Raw genomic sequence first — 25,619 nt, 5'->3', positions numbered from 1 at the left:
TGTGATCAAAAATAGCATTTCCCTGTATATGTCAATAAGAGCCCACTGAGAAGCAGAATAGGAGAAGTGCTGGGAAAGCCCTGAAAACAATGGACTGAAAAGGGTTTCTGAACTCGACTCTCAGAGCTACTGGCCACTGGCTATTGATTGTGTAGTTGTTTATTTGGTTAGGAGGACGCCCTGCGATCATATTTCCCTAATCGAGGCAGATTACACAAAGAAATACGATACATCATAAATTAGGTTGCATGATACTGCCCTTCTACTGAATTTCACGTCATAATTCCCCAGTAATTCAATTTGGTATATTGTGCATTAGGCCTTGTTTGGGAAAGAAAAGAAATACAGACTGGCTATTAGTGACAAAGAGTAACATGAAGACAAGAGCAGGTAAAACATTCCCTAGTTTAAAAGGATTCGACTCATGATTTACACTGGAGACCTCACAAAAGAGAGCAAAGCCATATATCATCACTACGATACCCTTTATCTAAAATATAGCAACTGTAGTCTTCACTGTTCTGTCTCAATATCATAAATCCTATTCACTGAGGAAAAGAGGGCAAGATAATCCTTTCAGATCCAATAAGGACATTAAAGCTTTGAGAGTGACCTTTGTCAATCTACTACAACCACTGCAGAGAATTATTCATAGTCCCTGATTCATTGCAAAATGCCCAATTAATCACACTGGCTTAATTAATCAGTTAATATTCAGTATTTGTACCGCAGCCTACTGAGCCGTCTGTCATACTTGGATGTTATCCAATGGGACATCTTTAGTGTAAATTAACACGCTGGGCGAGGAGACTATCGTTTAAACTGGAGATTTAGTTTTATGGTTATGTTCTTCAATGCTGCAGAAACATGGTCCTCTGGGGTGATGCTGGACTAATGTGAATCCAGACACTCTAATGGGGGGCCATTACAGCCCACATTGCAAGAACTATTCATTTTTTATGAGAGGGGTAGAGCTGTTGGTGCCTTATATCAGGGGCAGTCACCCTTACTGGTTACATCTGGCACTGTGTCTATTCAATTAGTCTGTGAGGGTACATGTTTAAAGCATGGCTCAGCTACTGGGGGCAATGGTCCCTAAAATGGTGTCTGAGGACTTACAAGGTTCCTTCAGGGGGTTGCCCCCAGTGGTGAAATATAACGAAGTACATAGACTCAAATATAAATCTGAGGTACCTGTACTTGTACGAGTATTTCTTGCTACTTTATATTTGGACAGCTATAGTTTTCAGTTTGGCTTCTATACAGATTTTACATATAGATCTTATGATTATCTTAAAAATATGAACTGTTGTATAAGTTAAAATTAGCTCCATCCTATCAAGATACAACAATAAAATGCTATTTACACATTAATGCATGTGTACTCATAGTCCCTTAATATAATACATCATAATATAACACTTACAGGGGCCATTATTTTTTATTCTTGAAGTACATTTTTCTAATAATACTTACACATGTTTACTTGAGTGACATTTTTATTGCAGGAATTGTAATAGAGTATTTTCATATTGCTTTCACTATTTAAATGATCAGAATATTTCCTCTGCCACTGCAGAATGAGGGCCAGTCGGATATGACAACCTGAAAGTAGGTTTTCTCACTCAACCATCTGTGCTTGTCACCCCTCCTACATGTACAGGATTTTCTACTGAATCTTAATTAACTACATAAATCATGGTGGTATGCAGCAATCATTGTCTGAGGGGGTTATTGATATGAAACTGTTGGAGTCCCAAATCTGTCAGGCAGTTTAAGTAATACTGGATGTGATCATGTCAAATGACAGGAACCATATTTGTGGGTTACACTTGGAAAAGGCCATGTTAGGAAATTGAGAAGAAAAAAAAATCTTCATAATGATGTAAGATTATTCATGATTTCCATCACTGCTCCCTCCTGACAGTGTTGTAGCTCCACTCCTATCGCCAGTAGGCACCTGCTGTCCCGCTCCGCGCTGCAGTGGCTGTGAGAGCGGATCGAGAGCACATGATTAGTCCACAGCTGGAAAGGATAGCAGACCTGTAACACCTGAGCGCACGGGCACCGGGAGACGCAACACACGCACACTACTTTCCGTCCCTGGCGATCCAGAAATGATGCCCCGTGTGCCGTGCTTCGCCAGCAGGACGACGTGCGGGACCACTGGCACCTTTTTGTGGGCATGTCTGGTCTCCGCTTGTCAAGCACTCCGGAGCTGCGGGGGGGTCCAGTGCGGCGATGGGCAACAGTGCTGCCCGCCCATCGTCAACGGGAACGGCACCGCCAGCTCCACGGTGCAATGCTGCAAGCTCCCCATACACATCTTCTTCGACAACGTAAGCTGGTTTACGCGGAAACTGTCGGGCATCCTGATCCTGTTGCTGCTCTTTGCCATGGGTTACTTCATCCAGCGGATCATCTGCCCGCGGCCCCGCCGGAACCCGCACAACGACCGCGGCGAGGAGCCCTCCCTCTTTCACGGGCACGCATCGGCGTCCCAGGACTCCCTGCTGGACCGGTACCCAGAGCACAGCATCGGGGGCTTCGTCTCTCCAAACCTGCCAGCCTACGACGAGGTCAAATACTTGCCTACGTATGAGGAAAGCATGCAGGAGATGCACAGAGACCGGTCCGATGACAACTTGCTGACGGAAAACGAGAGCAGCTGTCAGGGCAGAGAGAGAGCAGCTGGACCGAGAGCTGGAGAGCAGAGACGGGATGTGCTGGAGGTGTCAGGACAGCAGCACAGCCCAAGGACATCTCGAAACTCTGTCTGACGGGAAACAGATCTTGGGCAATGCTACAGAGACAATAAAGCACTGTTATTTTAATATCATCAGGGTCATTTTCTTGCAGAGATATAAACTCAAGTGCAATTACAATCCTGAATGTTAAGAATAAAGGAGGAGGCTGAGAAAATGTACGTGTTTTGCGAGATTATAGGGGATTACTCGCCTTTTGTATGCAAATGACCGCTTGGGTTAAGTAAAGGAGATTATAAAATAAGCGAGGGCTGCTGAAATTGACGCTCTTTGTGTTTTTGGGACAGCTAATTTGGCTCCGGTACAATCGCATTAAGTTTTACTTCAGCAACTCAATTTTAAGTGGCACCGTGAAACAGTTCTTACTCATAATGCTAAATATGCTGCTGGGTCTGAAAGACTGGCTATTCTGTCTATATCAAATTTGCATCCAAAAGGGGAAAAAAAATATTTAGGTTTTATTTTTCTCAGTGACCTGAAATGTGGGCTGAAAGGGAGAGAGAAGGGGTGAATATCAATTTAAATGCTGTCTGAAGAGCATGTTTTATCAGCCAGGTTTAGAGCCGGTTAGTTTATCAGCATGAAAGCAATATTCTGTCAAACTGCTACATACACACATTTCACTGAGAGCTGAGCATTTTATCAGTGACATGAGCTGTGTCTGATATGCCCACTGAAAAAGCTGAAGCCACAGCATAGAAATGCAATTGTTTTTTAAATGGAAAATGCTTTAATCCTGGGAGCCTTGCTGCCTTAGGATATGAACATGTATCAGTGTCTTCCAGGTTCTGAATTCAGGAAAACAATGGCAGAGATTACAGCTGGCACACTGATATGGTGTAAGCTACCAAGAAGACAAAGTTGTATTTCGATGATAGCAATTGTCAGACCAGATCCCAACTGCTGCCCTGAGCGGCACTGATGCTGTACAGGTCACACCGAGCAAAGGAGGAGACAAGGGAGCATCTGACGAGAAACAAGCGTGAGATTGAGACAGGACTCTCATGTCATGTCTTTGTGCTGACAGATTTCGGCAGATTGATGAGTACATTCACATCTGCCTGTATGTTGAAGTGTTTAGGTGTGAGACAAAAAGTGTCTTTTTGCTGCTTACAACCAAGCTGACACGACACACACCTCATTACATCAAGCTTGATGGCCTGATGTTTACTCGGATTAAATGTATTGGTGCATATGCCGTTAACTGCCCATTAAAATGCCTCATTGTTATAATAATGAAAACACTAATTTGTCATTAGGTGTCGCATTACTTTGAATTTGAGTGTAGTGTGAAATGTTAGCAGCTCATTTGGCCAAATGAGAAGCAGAAATGTATATTACAACTTGAATATCCACTAGGTCAAATAAGACTTATATATTGACCCTTCCTGAATGTTAAAATGTTGTTATGCTTCTTTAATGGTGTTTGAGTAGTTGTAAAAGAACAGAGTTGCCCTAACCTTATCAAATCAGCTTAAGTAATTTATGTGCCATTGAAAAGACTAATGTCTACTTATTTGGACACTTTGCTAACAGGCAGTATTTCCATTATTATTCACCAAAGTAAATAGAAATAAAAAATTATATTAGATGTTTAGCTATTAAAATGTTAAACAGAGTCAAATCAACCTAATTGAAGAAGTTGGTGCTAAAACATTTGTATCAGCAAAAACTAGACTTGACAATTAGAGACCTTGAGCTCCTCTGATGCTACTGACACTGAAAGTCTGAGTGTGATTGTGGTGGCTTGTGTAATCCAATACTGCCAGACCATGATGGCAGAGCCAACAGTGAACACTGATGGCTTTCCTTTCCACAGGGAAATATGTGGTTGGCTGGGTGGAATTTGCACTTAAAAGCATTCAATCCATGCTCAAAAGATGAGATGAGATGGAGTATGTGACCCCAAGATGCATGAACTGTTAGCTGTGCATGAGTGCTACTCGAACCGTAAGAGGTGTGAATGTTTCTCTCTCTTTCACATCCACTGCATTTCATCATGATCTCCATGCATGAGTTGTAACAGAGGGTTTGAGATCAGAAGGCATAATCAGTCTTCTAGAGGCATTTTAATCAGATAGTATAAAACTGGGACATCCCCTGGCATAGAAGAGGAGAGTGACATATAGTTCTCATTTCCAATTAAGTACACATTTCATATCCAAACATATACTGTGTGTGCAAAGTTGTACAGAGAGACACACAAAGAAAGTGGAACAGCACAGAACAGACAGAGACAAATAACAGTACACCAATATACACACAATGGACTTGGTGTAAGCAACATTAGAATCTGTGCCAATGATTGTACAGCTACTGTATCACTTACCGGACCAAAACGCAGATAAACTGTAAAGGTCAAATCAATGACCATTATCTTACTCATAAAGACTACATTAAATCCAGGAATTGTATTTTTGGGGGAGCTGTATTGTTTGGCCATAAATGTAATAGAAGCAAACTCCTGCTCCTCCTACAGTATCTGTTTTGTATTTTTGCGCAGTGTAGTTTCAAATATATTTAATATTAACATTTTGCATTTATTGTTACCACTGAGAGTCCAAAGGCGTAGTCGTAGTCTGAAACATTTATGCACAAGGCTCAAAATATCTAGTGTCCTACTAATAAAGGGTAAAATTGAGCAAAATGCATAATATAGGAATAACAAAAAAAGAAAGAAAGTGCTAAATGTATTATTTTCTATTAACAAACAGGGAAACAATATCCAAAAATTGTGTTGTATAGTTTGAGAGCATTTTCAATCATTTTCAGTGTGTGCAGCCACTCTCCGTTCTGATGCATGTGAAACCTGACTCCTCACTGATAAATCCTTTCATAGGTTAATGGGGAATAGCCTGGATGACTATGGTTTATCACAGTGAGTGGGCTTAGAAAGAAAGTGACTGGAGGGAGTAGAATAAGAGAAATTGAGTGAAAAAAAAGCAACAGCAACAGAGAATGAACCCATTGATAGATTTTCCTACATCTACTGTTTTCTCTCATGTTTTAGCATCTGTGGCCACTCACAGTTTCGGGGATTGTGCCGATCACTTTCTACTTTATCTGCCCACACCATCATGATATGGTCTAGCAGTTGTTTCTGGAGGGCCCTGAGACAGATCTTCTCTCTCATTTGTCGCTCTTGGGCCACTAGAGTAGATGGATAGGCTATAATGGTCCGCTTATGTACTGGCCCTCTGCCATCCAGTGGGTGGAGCTGAATGGCAAGCGGTTGGTTTCACACCTCAGCAGAAAAGGAAATACAAGAATAACTCAAAGAGAAGTACATACTGTGGATATATTCGACTCTAAACACACAAGCACTCAGAAATACCTTCTGGGTATATGTGTAAGACTGAAAAAACACCTCAAAGACACTCTGTGATCCTTATATAAAACTGATGAGGTATCAAGACATTAAAGGGATATGTAAAATGGGTAAAGAAAGGTAAAAGAGGAGATTTTTGGCTGAATATAAATAGTATTTTCATCGGTTTTATTAACTAACATTCTGTTTTGTTTACATAAAACATATAAAGTGTAAAAATATCTACATATAAAGACAACATCAAACAATCAAAACATCTGTAATAGTCATAGTCACTGATTCAACCAAATTAATTTTGACAAATGGGAAAAAGTAACAATTAACTTTGAATTTGAGACACTGAAATATCTGAGAAGCTGACATGACAAAAAGGCCATAGCGGTGTTACTGAGAAATACAGATACCCTTACTGATATTCTATGAGTCAAGTTATCCACCCACAGCATCAGAATGCCTTGTACAATGTTGCGCAAATGTCTTATATTACACAGCATACACCACAAGTTTATAGTGTAACAGTCAAAGTCAAGTGTAATATCTTTAATCGCTTACTAATCTTCACATCTCTTACTGTTCCCTTTTGTTTTTACTTTAAGATAATGTATTTAAAACTAATGGTGGAGATTATACCTCAAGTACAGACATTCTTTTATTACTCTGATGCTAGGCCAAACCACCTAATATCCACCAAATGTCAAAAACACATGGGAATCAGTTTCTGCAAAGCTGATGTTTTAGAGAATGGTCCCCTGAACATTAACGTCGCGAGGCCAGGCTGCTCCTGACAGAGGCATTAGCGGCTTTCTCTCTCTCCTTAGACAACTCCATCTCTATCTTTGCCTGGATTTTCTCCCAGTCCACCTCAACCTGGCAGAGAAACAGACAGATGTGATGAAATAAGATTAGATAAGATCATGTTCTTTGCTATTAGCAGTAGGAGACTGATTAAGCCAAGCAGAGTCACTAATTTGTCTTTCCTCCATTTTTGTTGTTAACAGCTTAGTTACACAGTCAACTGGAGGTGCTCAGGGTATAAAAGCAGTGTGTAAAAAGCTTATAACTCATGGGAAACAATTAGAAAAGAGCATCCTCCACTGCTAAAAATGCAAATGATTGCCACCCTAATTAATTAATGCAGTGCAGCCCTGGCTTACCCCCTCAGCATACTGCAGGAATCTCTTATTGGTCTCCTTTCTGCCAAATTTCTGTAGGAACTTCTTTCTATAGGCCAGCACAGTGTCCACATGGGTCTTGTGTTTGACTGCCAGCTCCAGTGCCCTGGACACAGATAAAGGTAAAGATACAAGAATATATTTTGCAAGGACAAACATTCACTCACCTCATCTCTCACCCAAATATTAGACCTTCTATTAAAAATATCTCTTATGAGGCTGGTAAAAAGCATCCTCCAACAATAATCATATTTTCCCTCTCCTTATAGCTATACACAAACAAAGATTAGTACCTCTCCCAGTTGAAAAGGTCAATGTTCACTTGTATGGCTTGGTAGATGAGACCAGCTTGTAACAGAGTGGCCTCAGCCTCCTGGACCTGACCACTGAACAGCAACATGTGGGCCAAAGATGACTCCTTAGACGGCTGTTCCTTTATGAAGTTGATGTACTGCACTCTTGGTAACTGGGGGTATGACAAGCAGAGAGAAGAGAGGAGACTGTTGAAAAGAATTTCTATGGAAATCCTTTAAGCTGAGATTCAACTTTGTGTGTCTCTCTTTGTGTGTGTGTATATTTTTAAGTTGGAGTACATGGTTTGTACTGGTTTGACTGATTCATTAACTGATGCTCTTACCTCTCCAATGGCAGCATAAGCCATCTCCGCTGTGGTCAGCTCCCTGTTGGCCACTGCCATGCCAGCAAGACATGCCCACAAAGACTGGTCCTGCAGATGAGAAACAGAGAATCTTCAAATGACAATATTGTACCATCTGACACACTGACGAGCAAGCTAGTTTTTGTTCTGATTTGTAAGTAGTCACCCATTTCAATAATGGAACCTTATACCTTTCTGTACCTTATGTAAAGAATATAACAGTAATATATATAACAATCTTAAGAATATAACAAAGCAGGATGTGGGTGGCAGATTAAAAGTAATTAGATGTGTGTGCATACACAAGGCATAAGGACAGGATATGATGGTGTCTTTATTGTGCCCATTACATCCTGCTCATATCTTGGAAAGCCTCATTTTAGTCGTACATGGAAGTCTTTGAAACACATGCATGACACACACACACAAACAAAGACATAGACACAGGGTTCATACAGATTTTTAGGAGTAAAGTTCAAGGTCTTTTAATGCTAATTTCCAGAGTAAGGGATCAACAGAGGACTTATCTGGTTATAAATGACAAGTACATTCAAGAAAATAAATGTACCTTACAAGGAGCAAATAGCCTTAAAATCATTTTAAAAATAGTTTACATGTTTGCATATAACAGCGGGTACAGCAATATTTGTATCTGTTCAAAGAAAAAAAATAATCACATGATCAGATTATCCTGTATTATTAGTCTGTGGTTAGTGTATTTACATATTTAGATTAGAAAAATATCTACATATTTAAATCAGAAATAGTCACATGAGTGATATATATATAAGTACATTAGAAAAGTTTAGTGCTCATGGCAACCCATTCCGTTTTTTTACTTTTTCATTTATTTGATTCTCCACAATCTCAAGGTGGATCACCTTTTCTTTTGTGGCCTGTTGAAATCCATGTGTTCATCTAATCTGTTGTCTGCTGTCTTGGTTGAAGCTACTGAAAAAGTAAGACTTGAATCTATGATCATAGACTCCATCAGGTCTTTATCACAAGATTAATCATGGATGTGGTCAGATTCCACAAGGATCTGAAGAACACTGATGAGTTTCTTCACACTTTGATGAGCACTCTTGGGTCCAGCAGATTGGAGCCTTTTCAAATAGCTTTGAGACCATCCTTATCAAAAACAATTTACAGCTCTGTCTGAACTCCAGCCTCAGCTTTGAGCGTTTGGGTGTTTCTCTCTGTGGTCCTTAAGGACTCTTGCTGTTATGAATCCAACATTCAGCTTTGTGACATCAACATGGTTCTCCACATCATTATATTATAGCTGTAGCAGCTTCAGTGTGGTGGTGGCATTCTGCATGACAGCTAGCTATATGAACTTCACCAGTAACCCTCTCAGCAAACTGGAAAGATCCTTGTTCATAAATGGTAGTATGGCTTTACCACTCTGTTATTTCTAAAGAAATGATTTCCTTTGCCACCATGAGAAAAAAGTTCAGTTTTGCCACTTTTCCTTGTTATGCTGCAATTATGTAGGTCTTCAAAAAGGGCAGGATCCAAAGAGCCCACTCTGTCACTTCCATATTCTCCAGCCATCTGTGACTTCAGAAATCAAGGGGGGGAAACTTGACGATCCAGTCACTGCTGAGTAGTCCTCCCTCCTCACTGGAACATCTTTAAAAAGCCACTTCAGGCTTGAGAGGGTGCTCGCTAGCTCTCAGTTGGTGGCTGCACAACCAGCCCTGAAAGAATTGTGCAGAATGTGCAGACCGCAGCTCCCAACCTCTACCATCTTCTTTGCCAGTTTGGGTTTGTATGTTTTTTGCAGGAGTGAGAAAAGCTTCCAATTTACATTGTGGCCATCCATTGAAATCTGTATGAGGCTGTGGAAACTGACATCTGTGTACACAGATTCAATTTTCTCATGGATTTGGTCTGCAGTGTGATGCTCCATGAAAAAAGAAAGGAAGTGCCTCGTTTGCACACAACTGTCATGCCAGTATCTTAAGTGGACAAGCTGGCACCTCTTCATTTCATGGTTCAAACTTTTACCAAACAAAAGCACATGTCCTGATTCTTTCTTAATTCTCTCCTTCATTAGTGGTAAGAAAGGGGATGCTATGCCAAATGTTCCAAGATATGTTGCTTTCTTCTCCCCACAAGTGAACTGCTTTGTGATGTCACTGTCAGGAAACATGGTTTGGAAAAAGCTCCAATGTTCTCACATGACTTGTAGGAGTAATGATTCGTAATCACTTTTGTTGCCCAACTAATTTCTGCCATCAGTGTTGGGTTTGGGGTAACAAAAGGTTTCAGTGTGTTTGCACTGTTGCCTGCTGCAGGAGTAGCTGTTGTTTCACCACTTGATGTTTAAACTTCACTGTGGAGTGCTATAAATGTCGGGTGGAAATGCGCCACCGAGGTGGGACACGACCTGAGCTTTTACCTGAGTCTTCATTCTTTTTGCATTGAACAAAAGGGGGAAAACAGAAACAAAATGAGGATATGGCATTCAACAGACCACTCAATTATAAGTAAGTAAAATAAGCTCCATTTCTTGAAATATAATCTAACCAAACATACTTAACATTAAATTAATTATTGCAATTTAATTAGAGCAATTACAGCAAAAGTAAACCTGGCAAATGCACCATATGAACCAAAATAAATGAGTCTGCACTCATGAATTGATGTGTTTTTCTTTCATAGTAGCAAGGGAAAAGATTGTTGCACAGACAGCCTTCTTTATTGTGTAATTATTGTCATAGTTCAACAGCTCCTGACCTGAACATTTATGGGAGAGTGCAGTGTCACATGACCTGCTTAAATTTTCACTAGCTATATAGGACGAAGGGGACTAGGTAAGGAAGTAATGTGGATGCCAACCTGAAAACCTCAAGCAAGTAAGCTTGAAAATCTTACAAGAATTAAATATCTTGCTAACAAAACGATGTAGGCCACACATTGCTTGAGTATGAAAACCTCTGTTTGGGCACGCACATTCTGTGGAGGATAGTGCTATGGTCCCGGGTGTGATTATAAACAAGGCGTAACGCTCCATTTCATAACCCGAATAAAATTTATACAAAAGACATTTAGAACTCAAATATGTTGACTGTCACTTTCAGTTAAGTTAGGTTATTGGCATGTGGCACGAATTACAGTACATGAAGGGTACCATACACTATACAAACATGCAATTTTACTTAGCTGTCGTTAACAACTTTTAGACAAGTGTAACTCTTACCTCTTGAATGGTTGGCAAATGCTTACTCCCCCATCATGTACAGGTCAATCTCCTATCTGTAAGTGGTGGCTTCCTTTCTGTGGCTTCTCTCTGAAGCCATTTTTCATATTTTTTGTTTGCCTGCCAGATGTCATTAAAATGACAGCCTGGCATTTTGCTAAAGCCATAACAAAATCTACCTGTTCTCGTGTAGCAAATGAGCAGGTACAATAGTTAGCTAGTTACTGTCACTGTGCATGCATGCACAATGTCAAAGGTCAGAGGACAAGCCTCATGACGCCATGTTTACAGCAAAATGGAGCCATTGACTGTAAAAAAAAAATTTAAAAATGGACATAGCCATAGCTATTGATGTCAGTCATTGGTTTGTGGACTCCCATTTTCAAGCCTCAAGTTTGGCATTTTGACCATTACTATCTTGGATTTTTGAAGACAGAGGTGACTAAATTTGGACGAAAGGGTGGCACTAACCCTAGTGCTAGCTGCTAGCTTGGTTAGCATGGTACATACAGTCTATGGTTAACTGTTATAATGATAATGCTAATGATAATTTTGCAAAAACAAAACAAAAAACAAGCTTGAAACAAAATGTAGCTACTGGAAAAACTGACAGCTGACTCCTTAGAGGGACTTTTAGTACAACTGAATGTAACTTTTATGAGCTGAAAACACACTGAAATAGTGACAGCAATGTCTATACGTTTATTCTAATCTGGGGTTACGATAATTAACATAACCTACTTAGTTTCCCAACATGTTTAAGCTCTTAATCACTACTTTCAAGTCTTCTTCAATACATTATGATGCTCATGTAAAATATGGTCCCATTTAGAGTAAAATAGATGATGGCGAGACTACCTTGTGAATGGCAACAGCACTGGTTGTTTGCATAGGTAATAAATCAAGTGAGAAGTAGGGTCAGAATGAAAAAACGCGCTCTTTTCATTTCGGCATCCATGTCAATCAACCTAGCTGCGGTTGTTCCGCTCTGCGTCTGGTGTGAAACGCCATGAGATAACAAATAAATATGACGACAGGACTGTTTCATTTAAAATATTATAAGATTCTTGGTTTACATGATTGATTGTGTCGAAATTATGTTGGGAAATCAAGCATTTTTCAAGGACCACATTTGAATTCGAGCATATTTCTAGCCTTGAAAGCATAATGGTTAAAATTAAACATTTTTCAAACTTTCAAGACTTTGTACAAACCCTGCAGACATTTTCTGCACACAGGATTAATGATTGTAAACAAATGTGTCACCACTCTGCTCTGTGCAGCTGCATTCATTAAATGGAGCCTTAACCACTAGTTGGCCAACAGTTAAAAAACCTCACATTGGAGTCACCACTCTGTAACACCCCCTCCTCGCCCTTTAATCACTGTCCGTCACTAAGACCAACATCTCTAATCGGAAACCACTTCTGGAAAAAAACAAACAACACTGTCATTCCCTGCTTGAGGTCAGAATGATACAAAAACATAATCACAGATGAAAAATTCAGACAAATTATTCTTCTACTGCACTGTTTATTCAGTAATATTGTTTGTATGTTTAACTTCACACTCCAGCGTATCAACTCCTATCAGGTGTGTACTTACTGACAAATATGACTGTGATTCTGGGAAAAGCCAGGCTGCCACCAAACTTACCAGAAGTAGAAGGGGGGGAGGGACTAAGGAAAAAGCTCTTCATCCCTTTTGTCCCACCCTGCTCTTGCTACTAGCCGTCCATTTCTCCAGAGTTGTGGTTATTGCATCATCACCCAAGCAAAGACACAGAAGTCTCACACTGCGTCCAGTGTGTGTGTGTGTGTGTGTGTGTGTGTGTGTGTGTGTGTGTGTGTGTGTGTGTGTGTGTGTGTGTGTGTGTGTGTGTGTGTGTGTGTGTGTGTGTGTGTGTGCATGTGGTAAGTTTACACATGTGTATAGTGGCATGTGCATTTATGAGTGAGGTCTAGGGGGGCTAAATCCGGTAAATGGTGTCACCAGGCTAATTGAAGGCTAATTAAAGCCTGCTGTTCTGGTCCCATAAACCTGTCTACTACCTTCTCATTTCAGACTCTGTGTCGCTCCCTCCAATACATATGCACACGTGCATGTGACACACGCCACAGGAACCCGAATGGTCCCAGAGCCCTAGACTGCAGGACATGTCACACTATCTTAAGGCCAAATATATTAATCCAAATGTCAAATAGAAGAAATTAAATTAAAATAATGCACTCTTTGATACATATTTAATATGAAGATACAAACACAAGCAGATATAGCGATGTCATCATGGGTATAACCAATTTCAAACTGTTAATATTTTACTTGTCAAGATTAGTCTACATAAATCGAGAAACACTGATATCTTACTTTGGCAAAGCGGCAGAGGCGCAGTGCATCCTCCCAGCGTGCAGAGGTGCTGTATTCGTGAAGGAGGGCTGGGTAGGGAGGCACACTGCTGTACACTAATGAACCATCTCCTTGGCGTAACGTCACCTTGGTGCCCACATAATTCAGAATGTGGGGTGCACGGCTGAACTCACTTTGAAGGGGACAAAAACACACATCAGAGTTAGAATGAATGAACATGTGACTATAGTCTCACAGTTTTGTTGTCATAGAAAAGCCAACAAGAAAAACTTTTAATGTTTGTCAAAGTTTTCGAATTTTAAAACGTCTTACTTTATAGTTATCTATATGTGTATGCATTTATGAATATTTTATCGTCAAACTGTCTGGCCTTGCTATCAATATTATCAGAGTAAACAACAGATATCAGCCAAATGCCAAAAAACAGTAGATGCGGCTAATGAGCCTTTCTAATCTTCCAGCTATTTTGGTCCGTCGTCAAACACTGTTAGTGCAAGTTTGGTAAGTACAATAGGTGAAGTTGATTAAGGGATTTATCAGTCACTGATACTGGGACTTTTTCAAAAATGTAACTTCTTGCCGTTGCGCTCAATTTGATCTGAGTTACTCAAAGCCATATCTAAACACACTGCTTCAAACAAATATGAAGGCTGTCAGGAAATGTGTCTGATAATATTGATGAAAATGAAAACTTGTTAATATTAAAAATGTAGTGGATGACGGACTGTGCTGACTATGTAGTTTTTGCCAGTATGCCTATGTGTGTTGCCAGAATTTCTAATACAAAGAGTAATTTGTGGCAGGCCACCACATATACAGTAAATCAGCTGAATTGATGAAATAATATACTACAAAAACAAGAGTGCCTAAAGCGCTATGTGTTGTACCTTGTACCTGAGCTAGATGGTGCAAAAAAAGCTGCTTCTATCTGTCTTCATAGCTCTTATTTTACATCTATTCCTTCTACTTCTCTTCCATGCCTGGTTTAAGATCACAAGAAAAAAAAATTGTCAGGGCACTCTGGTCCTGACATTTGCACTCCTTGCAACTTGACCAACTGCTTTAGTCATTGTAACTGAAAAGTATCATTTTCTTATAAAATGTCAGGATAAAAGTGAGAGCAAAGGGCTGTTCATGTCTACCTGCCGTCCTTTATGTACAATGTTTTTGGCAGCAGCTCCTTGTCAGTGAAGACAACACTAGGGTAGTACCACACTGTGAACTGGTTGTCTTGGATACCACAGAGGATGTTAGCAACATCATTCCATGCCATATTGAGAATCATGCTACCTACAGGACAAAACACACAACACATACAACAGTTACACAAATTGCAATTTTTACACCCAAAATAATGTTTTTTTCATAAATCAGCTTGCATGATAAATGTGTTTAATTGCAAGAGAGAATCATTTTTAGAGAGTCACTTTACATCCTGCCAAGTAAATTCCCTCTTCCTTGTCTCACCCATTTTGCAGATTTTGGGTTCTCGCCCCAGATGACGTACAGATGTCAAGTAAAGGTCACGGTTCTTGTCTATCAGGGCAATCTTCCTTTCAGTGGATGGGCCACACTGGTCCAGAGCTATCTCCACCACCTCCAGCTACATATGAATACAGAGACACACACACACAAGCACAAAGGTAAGAGGGACCAGAGGAGTGAATGATGGAAGGAACACAAAAGATCAGGAAAAGAAAGAAAACGGGGGAGAGCAGTTTGTACCATGACCCTTTGTGCGTGTGTGTGTGCGAACCTGTGAGTGTGTGTTTTTAGCCAGAGCCAGCTGGCTTTGGTGCAGTGTCTTGGAGCTGTGGAGTACTGGCAGACAAAGCCATGCTGACAAACAGTAACTACTGCTACCTCCACTTCTTTTCCTTCTCTTCTCATTATTTCCTTCTTTTTCTCTCTTTCCCTCTTAGTTTGACTCCAAAGTCCTTTCCCCATTCTCTTCCTGTGTCTTTATTGTCTCTCACCATTCTAAATATATATACATATTAGCATTGGCTGCCACCCTGGGGGTCAGGACCCCAAAAGAGGTTGCTGGATTAATCTAAGGTCGGAGACATATTTACTTTTAATTACTTGCATGTGTGTGAAGGCTACTTTGCGTATCCTGCATCGGTTTAGAGTGTTGATGATGCACAATCTCAGAAATAAATGCTATGTGTAACATGCAATATGCACATGAATGGTAGGCATAGTGTAGGGACAGTATAGGGATCTGACAGGGACATGGTCAGTAGGTATATCAGCAGTGACAACAATGGTGGAAAGTTCAGAAGATAAGTTAATAGATCATGTCCACAATCAACCGCATCTGTACGATGTGTGATTGCTGCTGTATGTTTGTAAGAACAGCTGCTACTGCCACTTTTTCTGCCATGATCTCAGAATTAACTAAATAATAACCTGCTCAAGTGTCATCATGTTCATTGTTTACATTATGCAAATCCATAAGTTCTATTAATATCCTTAGTCCTCTGATGTGCCCTCCAGTGGAATCCTCCAGTAGCACGCAAAGTACATACGCTAGTATGTAAACAATTTGCGTTGAAAGCAAGTAAGGGGTTGCAAGATGATTGCGCAGTTTTTTTTAAAGTTTTTTTTTTACAAGCTTTCCTTTAGGTTTTGCTTCAGGTTTTGTGAATTGTTGTATTTTATCTCCTCAAGCTTCTAGAAGTTATTAAAATAAAATAAAATAAAATAAAATAAAATAAGTCATCTATATTTTACTGGTAGACAATGTACCTTGTGACAAGGAGCCCCAGGTAGACTTTGCTTTATTTTAAGGGGCCTCAAGCCAAAAAGGTGGGGAACCACTGCTCTGTAGCATATATCCTGGAGTAGCTCCTTTACAGTGAATGTGTCAGTCCTGAACACAACTATATGTATTATAATACATAACCCTGTACTCACACTAAATACTGTAGTTAGCTAGTATTAATTGTACCCCCTAGGAAGTTGTGTATATAGTATGCTAGTTAGCTAGATATCCTGACACACCCATGCTCTAGGTTTCTGAAAAGACATTAAACAAACAAACAAACAAACAACTACATAAATAAATATTAAATCAAATTGTATTTGACCATCTCAATGGGAACAGTATGATCAGTGGTTTCATTATTGACAGTGCTGGCCTTTGAGGGATCTGAAAAAGCTGTAAAGTATAAAATTGAGGAAACGATCATATTAGCTTTGTCGCACGATCTTCAAGCTGTTACTATTTTAAGGTCCCAGCAACACATACTTGCGAGGAACCACAATCTAATTTTGATATGCCACTTCCTGATGTTACCAGACACTTCCTAGTGCTTCATGAACACAACTTTTGGATGCTGAAAATACTCCACTGCTTGACAGGCCTGCCATGTCCAGTTGAGGTTGCTAAGCTACTGTATTACCAATGTTTATGAGAGGGAGTTAGCAAAAGGTTAATCACAATAAGGTCAGCAAACCTCATGAGCTACTAAGAATGATAAAGGTGCAAGTTGTCCCGCCCTAACAAGTGTGACAAAATAGAGGAAAGTGAGGAAGATGTCAGCAATATATACTGTAGTTACAGTAGTTTATTGTCCAGGAGTCTCTGTGTCACTGTGCTGAGTATCATGTGTTTTTGCTAAAAGTAATTTTAAATAAAATGTTTAAAAAAACAACAACTACAAACTGAAAAAATACTTTCAGAACTACCATCTCCCACCTCACTTTTCCATGAGGGCAAAGGGTTACCCACCTTGTGAGTCAAGGGCTTTCCATCGCCAAGAGCTTTCCCAGTGAGGGCATCAAAGAGAAGGATGACTGGTGAGGAGGAAAGAAATGTGAAAATAGTAAAGCCACAGGCCATCCTATTAATAGAATTATATTAGTGACAGTGGTTCCCTCACCTTTTTCATCACTCTTATCTCGAATGGCAATGGTGTCGTTGCTAAGCGAGACACCCTGGGCATTGAGGATGTCAGCTCTCATACCGGGGAACTTAGGGGAGGATATCAGTCGACCTTCATAGGAGAAGGTATACAACCCTGCTCCATCCACTAGCAGAAAATGCCTGAGTGGGAGAGACAACAGGAGGCAAGAGGTTACAGTTTACAGGTTACAATACATAAGAGCAGTGTAAAAGCAGATATATGGGATGGAAAGGGGGGGAGAGGAGCAAGGAGAGACAAAGATACAGATGAAATTGTATGTAGTAACAGTTATTTAAACGGTTAGTCAATCAGCTAACACCAGCATGGAGTTTAAACATGTAATGCACATTAACACAACATTGACTTACTCAGCAAGAGTCATTGTGCTCAACTGAGATTACAAAGTGGCAAGTAATCTATTTAGCTCTTTAATGAGTGTCAGGGACACTACACTGGATTATTGCACAAAAGCTACTCCTTATTAATCTAATTTTCCCCAGCGGTTACACTCAGCCTTATTGTATGACAGGGCTGGCTAGGATAGAGCACAGTCCGTGTGTGTACATCTTTATGTGTGTGTGCTTAGGTTGGCTGCTTGATGAATGGTAATTGAGGAGTAATGAAGCATTAGCGTAGCTGATAGATGATCTATAACAGCCTGTTCTCTCGCTCTTGTTGCACTGCTTCTGTAATGAAGAGACTCACTTCTCTGTTTGCAGGATGAGGCTGACGGTTCCTTCCTTCAGGTCAAAGATGAGGGGAGTATTCCAGTTTCTTGAGCTGGCACAAATTTAAAAAAAACAACAATAAAAAAACAAAAAACAAACAAAACAAATTCAGACATCTTGCACAGAAATGCTACACCTGGCACAGACATTAAGATTAAGAGTTATGAACAATGTTAAAACAACATATGAAAGAGTGGAGAAAAATCTACAGACTGGTTAAGTTCTAATTATTTGTTGCTCATTTTATTAATTAAATGTCGAATTATATTTTTCTGGAATTATTTATCTCCTCACACAATGGTCTTCAATTTATTTCGAGGCCAAGATGCATTTCTGGGGGACATGCTGAATTAATTTGCTATATTTTAGTAACATTTTTTTGCTGGAAAATAGTCAATTGTAAAAATATTTTACAAATACCAGAAGCGATCTTCAGATCTACTGTATTTTGCTACTGTATACAGTACATATTGTAGAATGCAATCTCCTCCTTAAATCATTAAAATTCCCAGAGTCAACACTGAGTACATGACCTTGGTGTTTTCAATGGTATCTATGGCCCTAATGATGGTAAGAGAAACAGTAAAAAGAAGCCCTTTTCACACAGGACTGGTATTACCAAGGACTTCATATTTATGAGGTTGTCTGTGCTCTTAATCCAGCTATGTTTATTTTGTACATTTTCTGTGTTATTTCATTCTCAGACACAATTTTGGGTGCAAATTTATGAGGCTTATCTAACAACCAAGCGTGGGAAGTGCCATTATATTTCAGTTGGTTCTGGAGAATATCTTTAGGATTTGTGAGGTAGTTTATTTTAATTTGTGAGAACGTGTTGTACAAAACCCTGATTCAGAGATTGAAGTCCAGTGAGAACAGGGGATGAAAAGACCATAGGAGACAAACAAAGGAGGAGTTGGCTACTGACTTGTAAACGTAGCACTGCAGGGAGGTGGCCACCACTAGGTGACCATACGCAAGAGAAGCTTTGATGACCCGATCTCTGAACTCCAACACGTCCACTGCATCATTGATCACATTCCTCACCTGAGAAAAAAGGACGGAAAGGAGAGGGACACGAAAGGATGCGTGCAGTGAAGAAGAAAAAAACAAGAATGCGGATGAATAGAGTCCTCAAAAGTTACTAAACAGGCATAAACTTTATACAGCAGAGCAAACACTTTACATTTAAACTTGCAAACAACAACGAGAGACATTAGCTTCACTAACAGAGGGGCGCACACAGTCACGTACACACTAGAGAGTATTTTTCTTAATATACACAGGAAACAGTCTACAGTATGTCCAAGTATACGCATGGCAACTGTGGTCAGAGAAAGCAGTTTTTACTGTTTAAAGTGTGTGCGTGCACTGGTTTGGTGTTCATTTTTTCACCTGCATAGATAAATACTTCCCTTCCAGCTTGCTCTATGAATGAATGAAAGGGCCTTTTCCAGCACCAGGTGAAAGGTGGGGTTATTTTTACAGCTTTACAAATCTTCCTCTGCTACCCCCTCCAGCAAGCCAAATTTACATGCAACACAACCAGGAATAAAAAAACATTTGACCGCAAGGTGGTAAATTTAGCTGGCTGATTCACAAACTGGCAGATGTGCACTTTTAAAAAGGACTGCGAGGGGGAGAGGGGGAGGAGGGAGACAGAAAAGTGCCTGCGAGGCTGAAAATAAATGGCTGATGACCCACGTTTGTTTGGTTTACATAAACTGCACTTGGTAAAGACGTCTACGGCTAATGAGTGTACATGCGTGTTGGCACACATGCATGTGCGTGACCCTGTTTCTGTAGGTGTATCGTGTGTATCCCTGTCTGAATGTATACAAGTGTGTGTGTATATGTACATTTGGGTGTGTTAACCGCATGTAAACGCTACCTTGTGGTTAGCTTGAGTTTAAACAGCAGAGAATGGTGGAGCAAGGGAGGCAGCTAGACAGGCTGGTCATTGTCACTGCAGGACTGACTGGCACACTGGGAGGGTCCTACTATAATATACGGTCACAAGTAGCCAGGGTCTGGGAAGCATTTACTTCTCTACATAGTCTGCCTATGGCATCACGGTACCTTTTAATTCTATCCTTATGGGCCAATGTAATCGAGCTTGGCCCTGTCAATATTTTCCTGGTGAAAATACATTATTTATCTTCTCAAACAAGCCCTTAAAGACGCCTTTAATGTGTAAAACAATGTCTCTTTTGATGGATCAATAATCTAAATGCATCACAACCTTGATTCTTTTGCATGCAGACAAAGCCGAGCCATGAGAGGTTGAAGGAGCCGAAACATGATTTTGAATATGTGTGTGTGTGTGTGTGTGTGTGTGTGTGTGGCTCACTCTCTACCTGCATGGTTCTCCTCTTGGTGAGGGTGATCACAATGTTCTTCCACTCCCAGTGCTGCTCCACCACATGGGCAAAGATGACATGTCCGTTTCCGCAGGCCCCGGCCAGCTGGGTGCCGTCTGCAGACCAGGCCAAGCTGAACACGCTGCCTGTGTTGGGCTTCTCCAACGCGTAGGACCACTGCAGGGAGGGGAAGAGGGGAGAGAAAGAACACTGTGGTTAATGGCTATAGATATATTATCTACAATCTTAAACAATTACCTGGGGGGGGGGGCTTAGAAACTAGAAACAATGAGAAGTTTAGAGAAGGGTGAGAGTCAAGAGTCGCGTATGCGTATACGTGTGCGCACATAATGTAAACTCTGGTAGAAAGACAGGGGCCCAGTCAGTCAGTCATTGAGCTGTGATGAACTGTGAGACACTGAAGGAGCGCTCGGCCCTGCCAAGTCCAGCACTCGCGCTCGTAAACATACACTCTGCTATCCTCATCTATTATATACAGGGGGGCAGGGGTATACGGAGGAAAAAGGGAGGGTTTATATGTGAGCCCACAAACTGAAACCAAAAGCTGATTAACAAGACCTTTCCCTTTTTTTTGTTTAATAAGAAGAGGTTTTAAAAGAGCCTGTGAGACAGGGGGAGATAGATAGAGAGGCAAAAATAAGCTAACAGACACAAAGTAATAGTTTTCCCCTGGTCTGATGCACTGGTGCTGCATCAGCCAAACTCTGCACTGTTGATGACAGTCAGTGATGGCAAAAGACACAACTGAGAGATATGTGGCTCTTTACAGTATCTAAGACAAAAGTGCCTCTCTCATCTTTCCCTGAGGTATCCCTTTTCTCTACTTAATCCCTTTTTTTGCTCTCTTTCCAGTACTTTTTCCCTCTTTCGCTATTGTTTTTCCACGCTCTTGTCCCTGAAGTCTTCTGTGGAGTATCACAATAATCTGGTGTTTTGATTCACCGTGATTCAGTTGAGACAGTCTGGATCCACCAGTAGTTAAAAGTATTCCGATTTGTTTTTCTTCCAAGAACCAAGCATTAGCTACGTTAACAGTACCAGAGTTAGGTACACTAAAAAAGTTTACATCTCATCCAGATAACATTTTTTCTGTCTTGCTGTGCACACCTGGGATTTTCTTGTCAAAACTAATGTTGGTTTTCTCACAAAACCCCAAAACTCCCTTGTACTACCACATTCAACCTTTCTCGCTGTCCCCCAGTACTCTGATGTCTTAGGTGCAAATGTCTGGCTGATCTGAACTGGTTTCTTAACTATTATCTGCCACACAAATATATGCATTAACGCCATCAACTGCTTATGTAGGGAGAAAAGCTCTAATGTTAGCCTTGCGCTGTCTGCGATGGAGAGACAAGTGTGGTGCAGCAGGCCAAGTGCTGCGGTGAAGCTCAGAGAAAAGGCCTCAGTGTGTTTGCTGCCTAATACGCATGCAGCTGCGGGATGTGAGGTGTGGCGTTATTTCCTCTCCGTTGCCTTTGACAGGGCTAAAAGTAACAGTCGGCAGGCAACAGGTTTGCTATAGGCTACCGCTTTGATCTCTCTCCCTCTCCTGCTCTTGTCTGTCTCCCTCATACACACGTCTCTCAGCTGGTTTTGGTCAGCGCCCTCCCAGCAGTTAATGTCATATCAGGACCCAAAGTAGTTGCGGGGGGAAAAAAGGACTTGTACCGCCATGTGGACAAAAGATAATTTGTTAAACTTAAATTAAATGCAGTTTAATTTCTTTTCCCTCCCTCTGCAGCTCTAGCCCTCTTCACTCTTAAATCCTGTAACAGAAATTAGGCTTTCTTTATAGATATATTGTATATCGATTCTTTATACGTGTTTTCTTCTCCCTTCCAAACATGAGTGGAGATGTGCTCGCAAAGGCTCCACAGTCTGGGCCAGCGTTTACAATAATGAGAGACCTCATCTATTCTTCAGCTAACATCTTGAGATGGCCCGCTCTGTGTTAAAGCACCCAAGAGGGAAAGGAGTGGGGAGGGATGGATAGATGGAGGGTCAGAGATGCAGCTGAATGTATACACCAGATTGTAATGAAGCAGGACATATGTTATCGGCCTGAGGAGCACTGCTGGATTCATGCTTACTTAATGCTTTTAACACATTGAGCCATTTGATTCCTTCTAGAGCCAGCCGGCAAGCCAGCAAGTGAAAATGTGTGTGTGTGTGTGTGTGTGTGTGTGTGTGTGGTGGTACTCGTGTGCATGTGTCGGTGTATGCACAAAGCATATATGTGTGGCAATAAGTATAGATGAGTTGAAGAAAGTGTAAATACAGTATGTGTGAGAATGAAAGACTATAAGATAACAACACATCTGGGTAATGAATGGGTGAGTGTATATGTATGGGGCAAATGTGAACTCACATTTTCCTCTGGTGACCGTCCAATGTCTGTTTTGAAGGTGTGTGTGTGTGTGTGTGTGTGTGTGTGTGTGTGTGTGTGTGTGTGTGTGTGTGTGTGTGTGTGTGTAAAAGAGGTGAAAATCCTCTGGCTTGTCAGAGTTGGGACACAGGGGGGATTCCTATTGCTATCCTGAGAAGGGCGAAGAGGGCCAGCCGAGTAGAAACCTGGGACACAAAACCTTTTCCAGAGCAGTATTCAGCTAGAAGATCTCTGCATGCTTTCCTCCTTGATCCGACTTTCTTTCATTTATTCCCTCTTGCCCGACAGGTGAAGGGTTTCGATGTTCTGACAGCTGGCAGCCCAACCAGAAACTGGGCAGAAGAAAATAATAACTGCCTCAGGGAGTTCTTCACTGAAACAGAAGGACAACCTGGCATGTCCACTGGAAGGCAAATAAATTGGGAAATGCTGTTTACTATACATGTGTATTTTACAGCATTCATTTGGTAGGTGAGGGACAAACACTCTGCTTGGTCACAGCACAAAAAGCTGTCAAGGAGGAAATGTGTAAAATGTATTGAATTGGGTTTTTATATGAATTTAAAATTGCTCTATGCTTAAAATCAGACATATTTCCTGAGAACTTTAATCCCTGAACTCTCCGTAATCAATCACAATTAGAAACTGTGAATCAAATAACTACAACAATAACACCTGTATAGTGTGATCAGTCATATGAGCAGAGTCAGAGATTTGGAGACGACACATTTGGCCTCGTAACATCACTGTTGCATCATTGTTTTTGAAAAGAACTTGTTTTTTTCTATCACTCACAAAACAAAGCAAGACTGACGTTTTTATATTTCGAAGGTAAGCTGTGTGTAGACTATAAGGAGGATAGGAAAGAGGAGGAGGAGATGGGGAAAGTGGAGAAGGCTGGAAAGACAATCAAAATGAATGCAGAGAAATATTATACAGCATGAAGAAATAGCAAGTAGACATGCAAAAAGGATGCATAAAGGCTGAAATTAAGATGTATGAAGGCAAAGTGGGATGTGGAAAGTGGGTTCAGACCTTATACTACTAAAGTCCACTCTCTGGTCTCTGAACCCTGTGTGTCCATAATGGGCAGCTTTGTGGCCAGAGAGAAGGTGACAGACATGACGTGTAGTTCTCAGCTGAGCTGTGGGGGAGAGAGGGGGAGACCTCTCAAACTCACAATGAGCTTATACACGAAGACTACGTATATACAGCAGAGGCGGTGCACACGTCGAAGCAAACAGAAACACACACACACACACATATGTACTTGATGTTAAAAACATGGCAGGAGATCAAGTCTGGTAGTCTACACTTGTGATGATCTCTCTGAGCATCAAGCAAAACACATGCATCCTGTGTGTGTTGACATGTGTGTGTTAATGTGACTCAGACACACAGACGTTAGTTGCATGTAGGTGACAAACCCATGAGTGCTGAACTGGTCTAATGATACTGTGGGATGCTGTAGTGCATGTGATAATGCTGCTGTTGCATCTACCATCCTTCACAGAAACGGCTGGAGGGTGTTTGGGTCTGTTTTTGTTTGCGAGAGCAGAATGATGATCAACAGACCATAGCTTGCAGCGTACAACCTACCATCAGTGCATATACTGACATAAAGGCCTTTCTAGAGAAATTGGCACACTCGCAAAGAGACTAGGGCTGTGTGATTGCCTCTAAATTTCAAATTGTAGATTGTCATTGCTCGTGTCCTTGGCACTTTTTTTTAGTTTTTTGTTATAATGACGTTATTTTTAATGTTTTGCATCATTTTTGTATGCAGAAGTGAGCGACACCGCTGCGCTGACAAGCCAGAGACGTGTTGCTCCTCCTCAGTCGCTGTCATTAACTTTTAACCTGCTAAGGCGGCAGTGCCGCAACACTGTAGGAATTTATGAAAGCCCTTGTGTGAACTTTTCAATAGTTACACATTAAAACAATATTTATTTGCAATTACTCTATTGAACGACCCCGAAGCATGAGCAAACGGGCTGTGTCAGTTCGGATAAAAGAGATGCGCCCTGTCACTGTCAGCACAGGGCTGGCTGACAGTGTACCCTGCGCTTAGAGAAGAGAAGAGAAGAGAAGAGAGAAAATGGATTGTAGGTCTGTTTGTAAACGGGGCTTCTCTAACAGTCATGTATTTCCTCCAGAATCATCTCTTAACGCACAGTAGAGCGCCGTTTCTCCCCCCCAAAATCGCCTTGATAAACAGCAAATCGCCTGGCAACCCTCCAATCGCCAATATACGATTTGATCGCGGGTCGTCCCAGCCCTAAAAGACACATACGCAAAAAACACAGCTAGTGAAATGTTTGAATGTAAAGCCTCTTTAAGGAGCGTGCTTGCCCCCTCACTGCTCCCTTCCTCCTCCCCTCTCTATGCATTTCTCAACATATGTTTACCATTAAGACTGGCAGGTGTTATGGGCCTGCCCCTTCTCTCTATTGTTGCCCTGCAGCCTCAGTCAACATAGGAAGGGCTGCAAAAAGGTTATGTTAAAAAAAACAGTTAGCTCAAAGGCAAGGACGCTGAGAACTCCCAAAAATTAGAACCTTAACTTGTTAGTTAAGGCACCTTCTACCTTTAACTCACTATATGCTCCTCCCTATAGAAGCGCCACTTTCTCTGCCCTGTGACTTTTCAACTGTCTTAGTATTTTTAGATTTTACCCCACAGTTAAAGTGATTCTGCACACATAACTTTAGACTG

At 41.0% G+C, this 25,619-nt stretch overlaps 1 protein-coding gene across 2 annotated transcripts in view; it reads right to left on the bottom strand.

The window, feature by feature from the left end:
- Positions 1-6,255: 6,255 nt before the first annotated feature.
- The window catches only part of ift80 (intraflagellar transport 80 homolog (Chlamydomonas)), a 42,464-nt gene continuing 23,100 nt past the window's right edge, over positions 6,256-25,619 (bottom strand). For both annotated transcript variants that reach the window (XM_062419060.1, XM_062419059.1), the window contains exons 9-20: positions 20,495-20,674; positions 19,066-19,184; positions 18,115-18,189; positions 17,386-17,549; positions 17,235-17,299; positions 14,966-15,101; positions 14,641-14,788; positions 13,499-13,670; positions 7,903-7,992; positions 7,559-7,731; positions 7,248-7,371; positions 6,256-6,960 (exon numbers count right to left, since the gene is read on the bottom strand). In XM_062419060.1, the coding sequence (XP_062275044.1) occupies positions 6,850-6,960; positions 7,248-7,371; positions 7,559-7,731; positions 7,903-7,992; positions 13,499-13,670; positions 14,641-14,788; positions 14,966-15,101; positions 17,235-17,299; positions 17,386-17,549; positions 18,115-18,189; positions 19,066-19,184; positions 20,495-20,674 (1,557 nt within the window). In that variant the 3' untranslated portion in view covers positions 6,256-6,849. The remainder of the gene's footprint in view (positions 6,961-7,247; positions 7,372-7,558; positions 7,732-7,902; positions 7,993-13,498; positions 13,671-14,640; positions 14,789-14,965; positions 15,102-17,234; positions 17,300-17,385; positions 17,550-18,114; positions 18,190-19,065; positions 19,185-20,494; positions 20,675-25,619) is intronic.

The sequence above is a fragment of the Scomber scombrus genome, chromosome 5 (genome assembly GCF_963691925.1).
Source record: "Scomber scombrus chromosome 5, fScoSco1.1, whole genome shotgun sequence".
Lineage (NCBI taxonomy): Eukaryota > Metazoa > Chordata > Actinopteri > Scombriformes > Scombridae > Scomber > Scomber scombrus.
This window is presented reverse-complemented; position numbering and strand designations above follow the sequence as displayed.